The following is a 15337-nucleotide window of genomic DNA, read 5'->3' on the forward strand; positions in this document are numbered from 1 at the left end:
ACTATTATCAATTGTAATGCAGTCATATAACAATACTACCATAATGTTAAATATATCCAGCTAGATACCACACCAAGGATAAAACACACTCATAAAATCATTCGTGTAAATTATTGGTAAATCGTAATTATTCTCATTGTGGTCTTGAAATTCCGTCATCTATCTGCATCTCTGCATTAGGAATAGCGACACGACACATTGATGTGGCAACGCGCAAAGTTCTCATTACACGCTCCACGAATACCGACTCGCCAGCGCGCGCGTCTGCCTATAGATGAGAACACTGACCGGGTGCGCGAGAAGCAGTTTCTATCTATACGAGCGGCTAAGAAGACTCGTGTGGGCACGTGCTACGCAGCTCGGGTGCATGTCCTATAACGTCGTCGTTAAAGAGAGAGGGTTGAGCGTTGAAGCGGCGACGCACTCTAAGAAATAACATTTTTAATTTCATGGCGGCTAGACCGAACGGCGTATAACGGGACAAGCTGTGGGGACCGACTGGCAACCATCATCATTGGAAGCAATGTTAGAGGCTCAAGGTTAGGATTAACTAAAGGTTAGGCTTAAAGTCACGTGTAGGGTAATAGGTTAAGGTTATATAATAGTTTTAGTCAGAGTTAAAGGTGAAAATCTAGCGGTTAGGATTAGAGGTGATGGTTTGTAACATGTTGTTCTATGCACCGCGATGATCATACTGAGCCTCGTAAGCGCGCCACACTTCTCGCGCATTGGCCGAGAGTGATGCCATACGCGTGTCGTCGGCGCACGACTCTATAATCTCTGTTCATAACCGACTTACTAACAAATGCGCTACATAATGATTACTGGTTTGCCATGGCTACCCTGTCGAACTATATCGCTGCTTCCGCACATCGCCGACGCAGCGACGCGTCTGCGAGAAGAAGATCCGAAACATAGCAGACGATGTCTTATTGCTTTATTAGAACACGCGAGCAGCAGCAGCAGTATAGAAGGCAGTAGCAAAGCCAGCAGCACGCAGGTAGCAGAGCAATAGCCTAGCCAGCGCATAGCAGGCAGCAGCAGCAGTAGTAGTAGTATGCAGTAGCAGGTCAGTAGCAGGTAGGGCAACAAGCAGTAGCAGGCAGCAGAAGCAAGCAGCAGGCAGGCAGTAGTAGGCAGGACAGCAGAGTAGTAGGGATAGGTAGTAGTACGTAGTAGTCAGTACTAGTCAGTAGTAGGCACACCCTACTATGGCGTACACTGCGTTGAGTGAGAAGCTGCTAGTATGCCGCTTGTTTTAGCGGGGATGCGCACGATGTGACGTCAGCAGCCGCCGCTTTGATGTCCAGGCCGCGCGTCATGAAGACTTGGCATCGGTTCGGGCGCCGTTCGATGGACGATCACGGGTTTTCCGATCGAGTCTGGCCGCTACCGCTCCGCCAGCCAGTCGGCTGTGTCGGCCATTTAGCGGCGCAACACACGGAGCGATTACCGAGTGTCCACGTCTGGATATACTGTAATATATATGCACATCTACAGTATATAATAAGTATAATATAATATAATCCGTATAGCCTATATATATAATATATATAGTACTAATGGACACGCGACGCGTGAAACACGAAGTGTTTAAACGTCGTTTGGCGGCGCCGCTGGAGAATGATGGCGAGCAACGAACTCACCGATTATAGCTGCGGGCACACGAGCGTGAGTTTTTTCGCCCGAACTCGCGACGATTAAAATCGCCAGCGAATTTATACGGCCGATCACGAAGAGACACACGTAGCGAATTTGAGAGCGTACGCGTACGCCACTCGACGGAATCACATGATCACATGATGCATCAGATGATATCAACAACACGTCCGACTAGTTAAAAAAAATCGATCGCTCCACAAAATACGCCGGACACGGGCAGACGAGCGAATTTGCCAGCGGATCTTCGCCGGCGTAAATAATCCGCCGAAAATATCTAACATTTTTGATACGGGCGATCCGTACGGGCGTCGTACGGGCGTACGAAATCGTCGTCGACGTGAACGGGCACACGGGCGAATTTTTTGAGCGATTTTAAAATTCGCCGCGATCGGGCCAAAAAATACGCTCGTGTGGCCCAGCTTTAGACATGATAACGTGAGCCTGTGACAGGTCAGCCGTAAGTACGTATGTGCCTTGTTTTTAGGCGGACACTAACGCTTGAAAATAGATTGGTGGCGCTATCTATTGACAAGTATATATATACTTCTGGAGCAGTTCGAAAGATTACGCATGCACACCCACTCGCACGGGCACACACAAATTTCAAACAAAACAACATCAATTTAAAAACAAATAGAGAAAGAGTGAGCGAGAGATGCCCACACACACACCCGACCGGCTGCCCGCTCGCTCGCTCGCACGCCCGCACGCCCGCCCGCACGCACTAACCTATATATGCAAAAGCTCTATTGCTGTCTACGTCTTTTCTATAGAAAACGAAACACTTGGGAATGATATAATGTAAAAGACGAGACGTTATTATTGCGATTTTACGGCAAAATGCAAAGGTAGTTCTACTTTGCCAATAACTCTAATAGTTAACAACTTGTTAGCTTATGAAGTGAACATATATAAATGTGTGTATATATATATAAAGTGATATTATGTCTAGTCATATACTATATTAAGTGATGTGATGATCTAATTATTAGACGTCTTAATACTAAGGCCATGAATATTGCACACAAACTTACAAAATCATACTATACAATACTTTAATATATCCAACACGTAGCTTACGCTTGTATAAAATTGCTAATTATCACAGCAGTCGTAAACAAAACAAACCCCCACCTTCTTGTATAAACGGTAAAAATAAAAACTTATGTCAGAGAATGTCACCACACTATGAGCAACTCCCAAACTTTCACAACTCACAAAACTCCCATAATATCCAAACTCACACAAACCTTGCAATGTATGCAAATCTCGTTCAACAAACTAACCTTAAAGCTTTACTGAATGTGAGGGTCAAGAGAAAGTTGCCGAGATTCTAGTCATTTGATAAAGAATTTACATATGAGAAATCTAAATGCAATACTAGGCTACTACATACATCCATTATATACAAATGGCTGCTGCCGTCAGATAGGGTGGGCTTTAGTGTCATTTCACCTGACACATAAACAACAGGACAAAACACAGGTGAAGCAATTGGAAGCACAAAAATGCTATCACTTGATAGAAATGAACAGCTAAAAATTCATGCATATAAAGTTGTTGGCATTGAGTGAAAGTATACACTGATATACTATCATATTATTTTAGAACCTCCTGCTCATGAACTGAACTTTCGCTGGCATCTTCTCTACCCAATCACAATATCTTCCATCTAGGATTTCATGCTCAATTAACTTAACTCTGAACAACAAAGATAAATATCATGGCCTGTCAAATCACCCACCACAGAACCTGCTATGTAAGGTTGCTGAAACCAATAAATGTTAAATAGCCAAAAAAGGGTAATGTTCATGTATAAGATTCTAATGTTGGCTGGCCCCACACCACACGGTGCGCAGCCCAGCGCAGGCATGCCCAAAACGTTCACGACCGATTTCTTATGTGCATGTGAATGACATCAGTACTAATTTATTATGCTAACCATGACCACACAATCACCATATACCTGAGAGTAGCCACATCACACCACAGCGACCTATCATGCACACTTACTCAGACAGCTACCTAGCACAAATAGTTAAAAATTGTTAGTTTATCTGAGTTGAGAGCGTTACTAGAGTGAGTGACGTATTAAGTTGTCTGTGATTATTGTCTTAAAATCATATAATGTCTAAGCACCAAAGTCCCGCAAGTCTTACATTAAAAATATAGACACCAGGCGCAGCGTTTGTTGTGCCGCCATGACAACACAGGCAGATGTTAGCTGCAAGACGTGGGAAAAACCTTCCAACTTTCGTTTGGTATCACGGTTCCAACGCTAAAGAGTCACACTGTAGTCGGTCACCGATGTATCAGCATTCTCTTAAACTCTGTAGAAGGATTCTCAATTATCCACTCCTGTGTCGCTGAGCCCGTGCACGGCCCTATCCGTAGCTCACCAGTAGGGGGCTCTGGCACAGCACTGTCTAGACACTTTCCCGTAAGTTTGTGGACGATTACACCATTCTGTGACAAGTAAAAATGAGCTTTTAAAACAAACAGGCACAGTTGTGCATTGACAGCACAATACGAGTGCATCGAACTACCCCTAGAATTTCCTACATACTGCAAAGCATTCCAATCCTGGAAGGAAGTTTGCCACTGCTAACACGAATGACATAATTTTACTTACTAAAACCCATTAGTACACAATCTAGTTATGTGTTACTAGAAAACAAGCCAACTTTAATGATCACTATCATGAATAACTCACCAGTTTGAATTCCCACACTTGGTTTCCCCCGGCTCCGTGACAATCAAACAATTTCACAGGAACAGTTTCATTTCGTGTTGAGACGTCAAAGCAATAGTCCTCCTTCCTTATCTCCGACTGCTCACTCACAGAAAACGCCTAAAATCAGCAAGGAAATAACATTGCCCCTCTATGAATTAATAAACCTTAACAACGTCTGCCTATCTTTGTAAAAAACCTTTTCAATTGACCGATCCGTCTGGAGAAATTGGCGGGTAGCTCTAACCAATCAGAGTAATGATTATTGGGGGATGTATTAAACAACTGTTTAGTAACAAAGTTCCGCAATGTCGACAACTTGGCATGTATGCGTGAAATACGTGCCGATCATGGCCTATCTTATCGGACCTAGCAACAATATCAAAGTAGGCGTGCGACTTCGTTCAGATAAATATGACAATTTTTGGCACGGTCACCAGAGCTTAACAAGGAGTAAGGTTATGGCAGGTGCAACAGCCCTTTAAGCTGTTTGCATTGGTGGGATCAATTTACAGTTAACTCAACAATCAATAAGACTTGAAACCAAGATGATGGAAAACCAGTGCAAAAGAAGATGAATATGATGAGGGAGAAGAGAGAAAAAAAAGAAGAAAAAGAAGAGTAGAAAGAGGAAGAAGAAAAACAAAATAAGTAGAAGAAAAGTAAAAAGGCGAAGGAGAAGGAGAAGAGGAAAAAGGAAAAAGAAAGAAAGAAATGGGAATACAACACTTGCCTGGTTCTCACTGCTCTGCTCACAGGGGAAGAGACCGAGTATAGGACTGTCCCGCTCATCATTCCCCAATGTGTCAATGCATAAGCGACTTCCCTTATTGATGATCTGAAAAATGAAAATCGGAACATGCAATGAAAGTGAAAACAATAAACAAAGCGAGTTTCCAGGAAGGCAGTGGATAAAACAACAACACAAAAGATGAAATAGAACAATTCCAAGCCTAGTGACGAACAATCAGAAACTCTAGAATATATTTATTTCGATAACTGCATAATCATTATTAGCAATAATAATAAAACGTTTTAAAAATTGAATAGTTTTCTTAGCAACTTTACATAATAGTTTCAAAAGTTGACTGTAGTAAACAAGTGTAGAATATTAATTACTGTAACACACATTTTTACATCATATTTATAATGGTAGTATAGTAGTTGCAGAAAAACATCACACAAAGAATGAACTGTGTTATATGCCAAGCCAGCTCCTACCTTTCCATGTGCAAACACATGCTCATCAGGTATGAACTTCTGAGGGTAGACGTTCTCTAGGTACCACTTAAAGGTTTTGCATCCCAGCTTCTCGCGCAGCTTCTTTCGCTCAGATATGTCACCATAGTTGACTGAACTCTGTTGTACCAAGAAACAAACAAGGGATTAATTACAAAAATAATTAAATGAAATGATATTATTGATGTACCACAGTTATCTGCAAAGATAAAATATCTAATCTAATCTATAGAAGATCTATCATTCTATATTCATCAATTTCATTCTATCAATCACAACATAAAAAGCATAATATCGATGGTTTTCAAGCAAATTTATGCATGCCATATAATGAGGGGTATTGAAACAAACTGTAGAGTTGAGTTAGTTTCCTGGACAGTCCCTATTTGCTCACCCGGATGACGCACACACAGCCGGCTATGAATGTTCTCACTTAGATAAATTGCACACAGCTCGGTGGACAGTCGCTCATCTGGATAACCCATCAGCAGTTAAGTACGAGCTGGCCTACCTAGACAACTTACACACAGTTGGGTAGGCACTTACTCGCTTGGGTATCTTACACACAGCCAGTTAGGCACTCACTCACTTGGATATCTGACACACAACCAGTTAGGCACGCACACACCTAGAAAATATTCGACTGACCTTCAGTTCACGCCGATGATTGTAGAACAGCCTCTTGTAGTCGTCCATCCAGACCTCAGCCAGCCGCATTGAGTTGACGGCGTGAGTGTCACGACCATCGGGGAAGCTGTACGGATGACCGTTGCGGAACATGTGACCCACACGTGAGCATGGGATGAGCTCCACTGAAGCACCACACATCCACGCCTGCAGGCAGAAGATGTGAGTGGAACCATCACCGAACAACCACAAGTTTACTAAATCGACAAAGGGAATAAAAACCAGATATCTCGACTATCTGACAACTTTGCAGCCACATGTGCCGTCCATAACACTGTTAGGGACTCAACGTCCTCATAGGTTTATGTACAGGGTTGTAGCCAGGACAAGTTTAGTGCCGGCTAACATCAGTGAGTGCGTCATATGCATAAATTATTATAATAGAATGCTTAGCCAGCTATACTACATGTACTGTGCGCTGTACGATGTGATCAGATGATGATTTTACGTGTTGGTTTTTAAATTAATTCTAAGCGTATCAGTTGTGATTATTTGTAGATTGCCCACTATTTTGAAGGTAATTTTTTACACACAAACTCAATCATTTTTGTGCCGGTCGGAAGGATGCTATTTAAAGCTGCGTTAGGGTTAGGGTGCTTGGGATAAGCTTGCTTTCCATGTTTCATAAACCTAAAATTACATTATAACGTTCATATTCTCATAGTGCTGCTAGTCTATCATTTGGCTGACTCAACACATTGGGCATAGCCTTATACAGACAATTATTTTGTAGCTGTAATATTACATTTTAAAGGAGAATGGTTAAATTAAAGGTGTACAGTTAAACTTAATGGTGGGTACCATATGCACATACCCTGAATGATAACTCTAGGTTTTCACCACCCCAAATCTCCATCATAGAGTCATAAGCTCCCAGTTCAAAGAAATACAGCCTGTTGATGGCCAGGAATCCACCTGACATAGTCGGAGACCTGAAATTAGGACACCAGATAAAATAACATGTGACACACAATTCTCAAAAACTTAAAAGTCATGGACGATCGGCTAAGAAAGGAAGAGGATTTTATTCCAAGAGCCAGGACCCTGAGAAATGATTAGATGGTCTGACAACAGAAAATGAGAGTGCTGCATCTATAGAATATTTTTTAGGTATAATGCACTAAGGAAACGACAGCACATTACCAAGCCAAAGAGCAAATTTTTGGTACCGAATAATCACTAATTGTGAAAAAATAAGAAGTTATGGCTCATATATTGCCTTGTAGCAAGGCTTTTCTAACCACCTGCCCCACAAAACTTACGGCACGGGGTCGGTGCTGTGCACTCGTTTGCGTATTGCCTCAAGCGGGATCGGTAACCACGTGAAGTGCAGCCCCCAGGAGAAGCCGCCGATGGAAATGCCCCCTTGTGGCGAGTACTCCATCGTGTTCGAGTCGATGGCGTCGAGCATAGGCACGGCGATCACCGTCTTCTTCTCTTTGATGCGAGTGAGGAGAGGCGGGAGCCTACAAAGAGATGAAAGCTACGCTCACAGGGTTCATACACATAAAGCAATATGCTTTTCCAGGAGTTTTTCAAGTGTACTTGGGACTGAAACCGTTTATTTTCCGTGGGTAGTAGGGTTTAGCCAGGTATTTCTCATTACTTTGTCCAAGACCACTTAAAATTAGATGTTCTTTGAACAAATAAAATCATAAGTTGCTGTAATGATGGCTAGCAAGGGATCTGAGCATGTACCAGTTTGTGTTGACTTCGCTGTGGGATTCCAGGAATACAACCACCTCTCCTGTCGCTGCTTCAGCACCAGCAATTCTTGCTCTAGCGATTCCTAGGCGCTTCTTGGATCTCAGAATGCGAACGTTCGTGAAGTGAGAGTTGATATACACGTCTAGTCTTGCTCGAAGCTCAGCTATAGGCAGAGAGACACCATAACAGGATGGTACCATGTAATACTTGCTGGGGGTGGTGATGCAACAAAACATTACCAGTCATTCGCAGAGATTTGACAGAAACAAAGATGAAAATAAGTATAGTATAATAAGAAACATGGGTAATTTACTCTATGATATAGCTCTTTTCGCCATTTTGCCATTCACATGCCATGCACATGTGAATTTTTCTCTGGTGCGACTAGCATCCAAATAACATATGAGTTTTATCACATTTTCAACCATTTAATGTTATGTTAAATGCTATGTAAAATTACGTTATGTAATGTTATGTGTTACGTTACGTCATGTCATGTTACATTACGATATGGTATGTTACTTTCTTAGGCCTGGCATTGTTCCATACATTGGATATATATAGTCTTTGGTGACACTAAATATGGTAACTGCTAGAGTATTCTACGTTCTTAGCGGTTCTTTTACAGCAGTACTACTGGAGACGGATCCTTCATTTTACATAGTCATCTGGAGCCACGAAAGATTTACAGTCTCCAATTTTGAGTGCCATGTTTTTATATCTTTTTTTCAAAATTCACTGCCCCCCCCCTACTAGTATTTTGAACTCACAGCTCCCATAGTAAAATGTGGACTGACATGCTGACTACTGGACCACTGAGCTCTCTCTCTTAGGAAACAACCAATCAGTCAAAATCCACCTGAGTGCCTCGACCCATTTACCTCTGTCACTGTTGTCATCCACCAGAATGATTTCATGTAAGAGATGAAGTGGTGATCTGTTGACGACACTCCACAACGTGCGCATGAGGGGTGACCAGGCTTCATTGATGAAGATAATCACTATGCTGGCTGATGGCAGATCACGTGAATACTGCAACTTTCGACACCTACACATAAGTTTTAGTTTACCAATGGCATTGTGGAACACAGGCACTTGGAGCGTTTCAATAAAATATAATGCTAAATAAATACGAAATCTATTTACTACCAAAGTCTTAATGTTTCTATACTCTCTTTCACATATTAATGCCGACAATTTCCTGTAAATGCCGTCCAAATACTCATCTACAACAAACACTGGCTGCCGCCATTGCTGCCGCTGCACACTGACACATAAATATATAGCAGGTAAGAAAGCGTGCGCCAGAAATTCGCTCGACGCTCGCTGCGTTTCTCATGATTACAACACAAATACTCTCCATCTTTGCTGCTAATTGAAGAACAGTGTTCACTTGTTGTAGAAATATTATGTCTCAGTTCGAAACAGAGCTGTGTCACGCAAAATCACGAATGAAATCATGAAATTCTCGCGATCGCTAACACTGCGCACGTGATGTTAATGAATTTCGAAATCTGGAGACCCCTACCGGCCGTATTCGTGACGTCATTTTTGCACCGTCTATAGTATCCATAGCAACGCCCCACTGGCGGCTTTGACGGGGCTCACATGGGAGACGGAAAGCAGCGTTGTTGTTTCCCAAAATGCAGTGCGCCGCTTTTAGCCATGTACTTAAGTTCATTAACATCACGTGCGCAGTGCTAGCGATCGCGAGAATTCCATGATTTCATTCGTGATTTTGCGTGACACAGCTCTGTTTCGAACTGAGACATAATATTTCTACAACAAGTGAACACTGTTCTTCAATTAGCAGCAAAGATGGAGTCGGAAGGTTGAGTATTTGTGTTGTAATCATGTGAAATGCAGCTAGCGTCGAGCGAATTTCTGGTGCACGCTTTCTTACCTGCTATATATATATGTGTCAGTGTGCAGCGGCAGCAATGGCGGCAGCCAGTGTTTGTTGTAGATGAGCATTTGGACGGCATTTACAGGAAATTGTCGGCAATAATAGGTGAAAGAGAGTATAGAAACATTAAGACTTTGGTAGTAAATAGATTTCGTATTTATTTAGCATTATATTTTATTGAAACGCTCCAAGTGCCTGTATTGTGGAAGACCGAGGTATAGTTATCAGATTTTGCTACTACTAGTACTGCTCATAGGGTCTATGTCCCCCAGGGTACTGCCGGAACGTCCCCTGGCGAACGTCCCTGGTCACTATTTGAATGGTTAGGGTTTAGGTTAAGGTCTTAGCGGTCTACAGGCCGTTCTCCCTACGTTGCGCAAACTCCCCCCTGTCTTCCAATCGTTGCGCGAAGCCCGTTTAAATTACCTCCGCCCCGATTAAATTCTACCACAATAAAAGTATTGGCCAGCGAGGGGGAATCGAACCGTCAAAGAATTCCCATTCGACCAGGACACCCGGCATGTGATAATTTTTACCCTTGCCACGGCATAATGCACTGCAGACAATTTAATAACACAAGTACAAAACAGTTCAACCTTGTCCCACCCAAACACTAAGCTGAAAACACCGACTCGGGCTAATCTTAATATATACAAGAACCCTAAATACCGTCTATGGTTCTGTAAGGTGGCGATTTACGCATTAATTAGTGGCTTTTACGGTTAAAAAAAACACGCCCCCCCCCAAACCTCCTTAGTTTCCCCCCTCCCCCCTCTGCCCTTTCCCCTCCCCTCCCCCCTGTGTGAATTTCATCCTGGGGAAGAACCCTGGTTTAGGGTTAGGTTAGGGTTAGGGTTCGGGTTAAGGAGTAGGCAGATAGGCGAACTCCTAGACTCGTTAGTGAGGAGTAGACGAGGTACGGTTCGGCATATTAGCATAGTACCAGGGTACGTTTCCGGGTTACACCGGCGACCGTACCCAGGGTACGTTCCGGCAGTACCCCGGGGGACATAGACCCTCTCAGCACTAGTACTACTATTAGTACTACCTTAATTCTTCGATATAGTCCCTTGGACTTTGAAGACTAATATTTACGAGGTTACTAATCAAGTGCCATGTGAAATTTGTCTTAATTCTAGTCTTCTAAGTTCTAGTACTAGAATCCTACCTGGGATCCCTAACATCGGGCAGCGACCTGTTATAAGCAATCATGTTGCTTGCAACTATATTGAACGCCTCTTTCTCAAACTGGCTGTCGGCTATACGTTGTTGTTCTTTACTCAACTGCACTTTCTTTCCGTTCTCTCCTGGTCCAGCCGGCGACCCTCCCATTGGTGAGAGGACGCGGACGTGACCATTACTAGCATTCTCGCCAGTGTATGTTCTGCCAATGCTATGATCGTCCGAGTGTGTGACAAACGTTATCACAGATAGGGTGAAACACACTCCGATCAGCACACGTGTGATAATTTGCCGACGCCGGTAAACGAAAGTTGATACTGAGGCCATGTCCATGAGTGATAAAACGCTATATTGATACACGTACACTACGCACGTACCTATTATGTACTCTTGGTATTATCAGGTATTATATAGCTCTCATAACTTCTCGCTTTCAAGTTTACATTTTGATCGGACACGATAAAACATGTTTACAACTTCCGCGTTCACACTGCCACCTACAGGCACTTTTAAAAATGAAAAAGTAGTTGTCTTGTATGTGCTCACGTGCTCTGCTATTATATATATGAGTCATTATACAGAATATATTTTCACATTTCTATATTCTTATCTCTTATTCTCCTATCCTATTTTTCTTTATTCTATATTTATGATGCACTCGACACAGCGACCTGCGACCAGATATATATACAAACACAATGTATATATATGTGTATGTGTATGTGTTTATATCACATATATTATCACATATATTATGTGTTTATATCACATATGTGTATGTGTTTGTATCACTGATCTCTACTATACTAAGTTAGTATAGTAGAGATCAGTGGTTTGCATGCTGCAACTTTGAATCCTTGCTATGATCACCATCACAAGTCCATTGCCGTTTTCTGACGGTGAGGAGCTTGCAAGCTCATGTTGAGTTGCATAACATAGGCCCTATCTGTTACAAATGTACCGTCTTTAAATAAATAAATAAATAAATAAATAAATCGCTCGGTGCTAGTAGAGGAAAGGCACCAAACACGAATACCGTTCAGCGATTGACCGCGCTTTTACGTACGATGGGAGGGTGTGTGTTGTGGTTGGGGCTGTCGTGGTGTGTTGCCGGCCGTGTGCTGTGTGTGACTACGTGTGACCTGTGTGTGTGTGTGTGTGTGTGTGTGTGTGTGTGTGGGTGTTTTGTGTGCTGGTGTGCGTCGTGTGCGTGCCGTGGCGTGCGGTGCGTGTGTGCTTGCTGCTGTGCATGCCGGCTACTAGCTGCTCCGCTACAATGATGTGTTACAGAATCGGCGTACACGCAAACGGTTCTAGAGTACATATTTTGGCCGCAACCATTCCTTTTCGTTTTCACTAGAATGTAGGCAATTATGTCGAAATAACCAAACATATAGTTAAGTGCGGGGAAAATGGCTAGAAAGAGAGGAACCATTCCATAACTTCCACACTATAATTTATACGCACACACGCCGCACATGCTATATACTAGTGTCGTGAGAAACCACATGTGAATTCATTCTATATACATTTAGTCCTTATAGTATTACCCACACATAACAATGACTATTTGGTACTACTCTCGCAGGTACAATATCTATAATACGATATATACATCGATAAAACAACGTCTATATATAATTATGTACGACAATACTAGAACGCAGTTCTTTACTAACGAAATGATACCCAGGTAATCAATCGAGAAAACTTATATAGCGCCGTACCAAGACAGAAATTCAAGATGTGAAGGAGAATTTGACATGACATGTGTACGCCCTGCGCGCCCGACAAACACCGTACAGGCACAAGAAGAACCAGAGAAATTCATCGTGTAGGCCTACCAGAGGATTTCAAGAGTGACGCCGGCATAGAACGATGCGTGACGTAACATTGCGTAGGTCTAGTGATAATGTCAAGGAAAATGTTCAACTATATTATAATATATCATTAGCAATTAATACTGCTACATCTACGGCAACTATTCAACGTGCAAAACTACCTTAGATTTAGAGAGGGAATTGACTTCTGTTGGACATGACATTCTACTGCCTAAACTACAATGCTGTCTCATACTAAACCATTACAAATGGGATATATAATATAAATAACACGTCTATCGCTTTCTGTAACATCTCGTAACGTAATGCTAGCTACGCCATCTGACATCCTCGTGGACTATACATAACATCAATAAAGCCTAATAACTTAAATAGCAGCTAAATTGAAATTTTTTTGAAATAGCAACCCTAGATACGTTTTCTCGCAGCGCCAGTAGGGGCGGCGATCCGACCCCCTCGGTCCCCCCCCCCACTGTACACGGCCCCTTTACACCACACACACACACAACACCCGCCACACGCGACACGCACACGCCACACGCACACGCACACGCACACGCACACCGCACACGCACCACGCACACGCACACGCGCACACGCACACGCCACACCCACACCCACACGTACACGCACACGCACCCGCAGCCCGCACACGCCCACACGCACACGCACACGCCACACGGCATTTGCCGTTTGCTGATAAATGATTACGAGAAGGGCTGTCCCACATGCCAGTCATAAAATCAAGAAAACAAACAAAGCCAGGAAAAACCAATCTTTTGGTGCTTGAGGCCTGCGATCACAAAAGTATATTGGGCCGTTAGTTATTTGTTGGCCGTCCAGTCATATCAATATATGCGTGGTATATATATCATTCAATTTGCAATGGAAAAGTACATTATTAAAACCGATGCACTCAGTTACTCAGTGTCCTCTTTGATCCGTGGAATATAGCTCGGTGTTCCCAGCTCTAATCCTTGAATCAGTGTCTGAGCATGCTGACGTGATAAATCTCCTTAGCAACTTTTTCTAAATACTTCTGCTGTGATGATTTCCATGCCATAAGGAATTATTTAATCATTTAAGAAAAAACAACACGTCCTGTTAAAAAAGAAGAACGGGTACACAAATTTATCAGAGACACATTTTTTCTTAAAGTTGTGCCAATGATCTTATTATGCCCCTCAAAGCACTTGGAATAAAATGAAGCTGGCAGAAAAAGCGCGGCGACAGAAGCCAAATCGTTGACGCCACTATCACACACAATAAAAAAGCTTCCTCGATGGTTCAGAAACACACACACCACACACGACCGCCCGCCGCTGCGCGCCGCACACACTTAACACAAAATCTTGGTGCATCCAAAATCGGTGTGGGGGGACATATTGATATTGGATGTCCCGCCCTCTTGAAACATTCCCCCTTTCGTCCCCCCCCCTGGCAGTTTTGCGGCCCCTCGCCAGCTCATCTCGATCTACCTCCTGCCCAGCCTCACTATTTAACCTTCGACAGCTCACCTCTACCTCTTTTCCAGCTCACTTCTCATACCTTTCTAACAAGCTCACTCCTACTTCCTGCCAGCCTCACGTCGATCTACCTACCTTACCAATCACCATAGCCTGTCTTACCAGCTCACTGGCACCTCTTTCCAGCTCACTTTTTATTACCTTCCACAAGCTTCACCCTACTTCATCCCTTGCCAGCTCACCCTTCGACTTTTACCTCCTGCCCAGCCCCTCACTGTTTACCTTTCTACAAGCGTCACTCTACTTCCTCTGGCCAGGCTCACTCGATCTACCTACCTGCCCACCTCACTTTACCATATCTACAAAGCGTTACTCTACCATCCTACCAGCGCTCCACTTGATCTAATCTGGGNCTTTACCTTCTACAAGCTCACTCTACCTCCTGCCAGCTCACTCGATCTAGAGTGAGCTTGTAGAAGGTAAAGTGAACTGGCAGGAGGTAGAGTGAGCTTGTAGAAGGTAAAGTGAGCTGGCAGGAGGTACTTCCTGCCAGCTCACTCGATCTACCTCCTGCTAGCTCACTTTACCTTCTACAAGCTCACTCTACTTCCTGCCAGCTCACTCGATCTACCTCCTGTCAGCTCACTCGATCTACCTCCTGCCAACTCACTTTACCTTCTACAAACTCACTCTACCTCCTGCCAGCTCACTCGATCTACCTCCTGCCATCTCACTTTACCTTCTACAAACTCACTCTACCTCCTGCCAGCTCACCATACCTCCTGCCAGTTCATCATGCCTATTGCCATCCCACCATACCGCTTTCCAGCTCACCATAACTCTTACAGCTCACAATACCTTTTTCCAGCTCTGCTCACCATACCTCTTACAGCTCACCATACCTCTTACAGCTCAC

General features: G+C 43.3%; 1 protein-coding gene and 2 long non-coding RNA genes across 4 annotated transcripts in view; 1 reads left to right on the plus strand and 2 right to left on the minus strand.

Annotated features, from left to right (window-relative positions):
• The first annotated feature begins 2386 nt into the window (after positions 1-2386).
• LOC106807221 lies at positions 2387-2829 on the plus strand. The gene is made up of 2 exons (XR_001393638.1): positions 2387-2510; positions 2565-2829. It is a non-coding gene; the product is annotated as an uncharacterized LOC106807221 (long non-coding RNA).
• On the minus strand, positions 2701-11592 carry LOC106807220 (polypeptide N-acetylgalactosaminyltransferase 13-like). The gene is made up of 10 exons (XM_014809506.1): positions 11101-11592; positions 8908-9074; positions 8018-8189; positions 7582-7785; positions 7134-7251; positions 6281-6466; positions 5615-5752; positions 5127-5231; positions 4376-4513; positions 2701-4128 (listed from the first exon to the last, which is right to left on the minus strand). The coding sequence occupies exons 1-10, from the start codon at positions 11445-11447 to the stop codon at positions 3964-3966; spliced, it is 1740 nt and encodes a 579-aa protein (XP_014664992.1). The 5' UTR covers positions 11448-11592; the 3' UTR covers positions 2701-3963.
• A 3242-nt stretch (positions 11593-14834) lies between these two features.
• LOC106807210 overlaps positions 14835-15337 on the minus strand; it is a 6280-nt gene continuing 5777 nt past the window's right edge. For both annotated transcript variants that reach the window (XR_001393637.1, XR_001393636.1), the window contains 2 exons: positions 14965-15180; positions 14835-14860 (listed from right to left, as the gene is read on the minus strand). This is a non-coding gene — a long non-coding RNA (uncharacterized LOC106807210). The remainder of the gene's footprint in view (positions 14861-14964; positions 15181-15337) is intronic.

This window comes from Priapulus caudatus, unplaced genomic scaffold (genome assembly GCF_000485595.1).
Source record: "Priapulus caudatus unplaced genomic scaffold, Priapulus_caudatus-5.0.1 Scaffold201, whole genome shotgun sequence".
NCBI classification, from domain to species: domain Eukaryota; kingdom Metazoa; phylum Priapulida; class Priapulimorpha; order Priapulimorphida; family Priapulidae; genus Priapulus; species Priapulus caudatus.